Raw genomic sequence first — 3013 nt, forward strand, 5'->3', positions numbered from 1 at the left:
AAAAAAAGAAGAAAGAAAAAGAAAAGAACCAATCAACTAAGGAAACAAACAATAAATTAGTATCTTTTTTGGATACCTGTAGAGAAATGGTTGGTGTGGCAAATGCATTCCTATAGATCCAGTCAGCTTCTTCTTCTAGCTCATCATCTTCAGCTGCTTTGACAGGGATAGAGCGGAGCTACAGCAGGTAAGAGAAGGTAAGACTTACTTTATGTCTGGTCCTAATTAGCAAAAACACATACTATTTCTGGAATGAAATGTGTGTTTCAAGTGTACATTTTCAGTACTCAACACGTATGTCATGAAATAAATATTTCTTTTTTTTCTTTTTGTATTTAGGACAGGGTCTACAGGGTCTCATTATGTGGATCAGACTCAGTGATTCTCTTGTTTTCAGCCTCCCAAGCACTGGGATTACAGGTGCACGCCACCATGCCCAATCTCAACTGCTGTCTCAGTGCACCCTGGGGGCGAGGCTGGCATGGTACACCAGGAATTGAACCCCAGCCACTGTGCTCTGCCTATGCAGGCGCTTTAGTCCGCTGAGCTATCTGACTAGCCCTTCAAGTTTCTTAAAGAGCATCATATTAAGAGCCACAAGCAGAGTGATAATTTTGTCTGCTCTCCTTTAAGCGCTGGAATCCTTCGACCATGTCAGATGGGGTTCAATGTCCTAGATTACTACTTAAACCATTATGAGGGAGCCAGTGAGATAGCTCAGTGGACTACATGCCTGTTTAGGCAAGTGCAGGGAGTGGGGTTCGATCCCTCCCACCACATATTGCTGGCCCTGCTTCTGGGTGCACTGAGCCAGCGACTGAGACCAGGCATGGTGGCGCATGCCTGTAATCCCAATGCTGGGAGGTTGAGAACAGGAGGATTATTTCCAGTTTGAGATGCACAGTGAGACCCTATATCAAATACATTAAAAAAAGATCAATATGAGGATGTTTTTTGGCTACAAGAAGATGGAGTATTACTACAAGCAGAGGTTGGCAGTTTCTTACCTGAAACCTTTCTGGCAGGTCAGTGGCTCGGATTTCATTGTCCTGATCTGTAAGGTGGCTACTTTCCAGCTCACTGGGCTCATACATCTCAAAGATGCTCCTGCGGCTCACACGTTTCTTAGTGGTCTTCTTGGGTCGAACTCGGATTTCACCTTCAGCCTCATCATCCTCATACTCATACTCTTCTTCCAGTTCTTCATCATACTCATTGTATTTCTCAAATTCACCATAGTCAAAATCCACACCAAAAATCTCCTGAGCTTCTTGCAGGGCTCTGTAGATGAGAGGAAAATTGTAACCGCTGTACAATTCTTTTACATGCCCCAGGGAACTAAGAAGGAGAAGAATAAAGACCATATTCACTATGGAATAATAGCTTAGGTGAAGGATATTTCTTTGTAAACTTTTCTTTTTTTGGTTTGTTTTTGTTTTTGTTTGATACAGGATCTTGCTACACAACTTGGGCTTGTAGTCATCCTCCTGTCTCAGCCTCCCCAGCACTGGGATTATAAGCTTGTGCCACTGTGCCTGGTTTTGGGGCTGATATGGCATGCAGTACTGGGGATTTAATTTTTTTTTTTTGTGGCTCCGGGGATTGAACTCAGGACCCTGTGCTTGCTAGGCAAGCAATTATTCTACTGAGCTATCTCCCTGGGCCCTGAGAATTGAACTTGGGACCTTGTGCTTGCCAGGGAGGTGCTTATGCCACCAAGCTAGTTCCCCTTCCTCTAAACTATTGCTTATTAGAGGATAAAAGCCCATCTTTGGCATCTGCTAGTGATAGACAACAAGCAGCAACAGGGCACATGGGTCTGTACTGTGCTTAGTTGGGTACATCTTCTGTTGACATATTAGTTTCTTTTTTTCTAGTGGGGATTGAACTCAAGACCTTCTGTTTGCCAGGCAGGCACATTTATGCCACTGAGCTATATCCCTGGCCCTGCTTTCAAACTTTTAAACTCTGATGTAGGCACCCCCTGCCCTCAAACATTACATTTAAAGGTTGACAGCTGCACATGATGGTACATGCTTATAACCCCAGCACTCAGGAGGCCGAGGCAGGATGATCGTTGGGAGTTTGAGGCCCTAGACTACACAGTGAATTCAAGGCCAGCCTGGACTATATGGCCAGATCCTGTCTCCCTCAAAAACAAACAACCAAACAAAGTAAATGACTAAATATGGAGTGAAGACAGAAGTGGGAGGTTAAAGCCTTGTTGAAGTTGGCTCCACAGTAGGAATATGATAGCAAGAATTCTTTGCCTACCACAAGGTATCCGAGGCACAGAGCCAAAATGGTTTAGAAGCCTCTCACCTCCTTTCTGAGTGAACTCACTCAATATCTTTACCACTACCTACTACCAGACCCCACTCACGCATCTGTGTATCCGGGCAGCTTTTTCCGCCACTTGGGCTTTTTCAGAGGCTGTCCATCATCATCCACAATGAAGTCGTCAATATCTGGGTAAAGAAGGGGTTAGTGCTCAGAGTCATGGGCTGATCCAGGTCTTCAGTTTCTACCTGAGACAGGGGTAGAGAGGCTCCTAAAAAGTAACTTCTTTATGTGAAATGAAGGAGCCCATAACTGAAAAATGGTTTCCCACTCCAATTCCTAGAGGACAGGAAACCCCACCATCCATCTGAACACTGCTCCATACCTGACTCCTCATCATCTTCCTCCTCTTCCTCTGGAGGAGCCATGGGGGCCTCCACCGCTTCCTGCCCTTCTTCCCCTTCCCCATCCTGGAAGATCTCCTCAGCAATAGCTTCCTTCTCATGCTCCTCTTTGCCATATTCCTCCTCATCATCGTCTTCATCATCTGACATTTTCTTAACACGCCGGTACTTTTGCTGGTGTTGAGAAAACTTGCTTATCAGGTTCTGAGGGGTCTGGTGCAAGAATCCCTGCTCTCGGGGGCTGGAGAGATGGCTCAGTGGTCTAAAGCACCTACTTGGAACTAGCTTGGCAAAGCATCAGGGACCGCGGTTCAATCCCCCAGCACCAC

The 3013-nt window shown here is 45.6% G+C and overlaps 1 protein-coding gene across 2 annotated transcripts in view; it reads right to left on the reverse strand.

The window, feature by feature from the left end:
- Window positions 1–3013, reverse strand: part of Supt6h (SPT6 homolog, histone chaperone) — a 45080-nt gene that overhangs the window by 26295 nt on the left and 15772 nt on the right. For both annotated transcript variants that reach the window (XM_004635409.2, XM_023720010.1), the window contains 4 exons: window positions 2666–2858; window positions 2384–2468; window positions 1008–1281; window positions 77–178 (listed from right to left, as the gene is read on the reverse strand). In XM_004635409.2, the coding sequence (XP_004635466.1) occupies window positions 77–178; window positions 1008–1281; window positions 2384–2468; window positions 2666–2858 (654 nt within the window). The remainder of the gene's footprint in view (window positions 1–76; window positions 179–1007; window positions 1282–2383; window positions 2469–2665; window positions 2859–3013) is intronic.

Source organism: Octodon degus, unplaced genomic scaffold (assembly GCF_000260255.1).
Source record: "Octodon degus isolate 3935 unplaced genomic scaffold, OctDeg1.0 scaffold00072, whole genome shotgun sequence".
Taxonomy (NCBI): Eukaryota; Metazoa; Chordata; class Mammalia; order Rodentia; family Octodontidae; genus Octodon; species Octodon degus.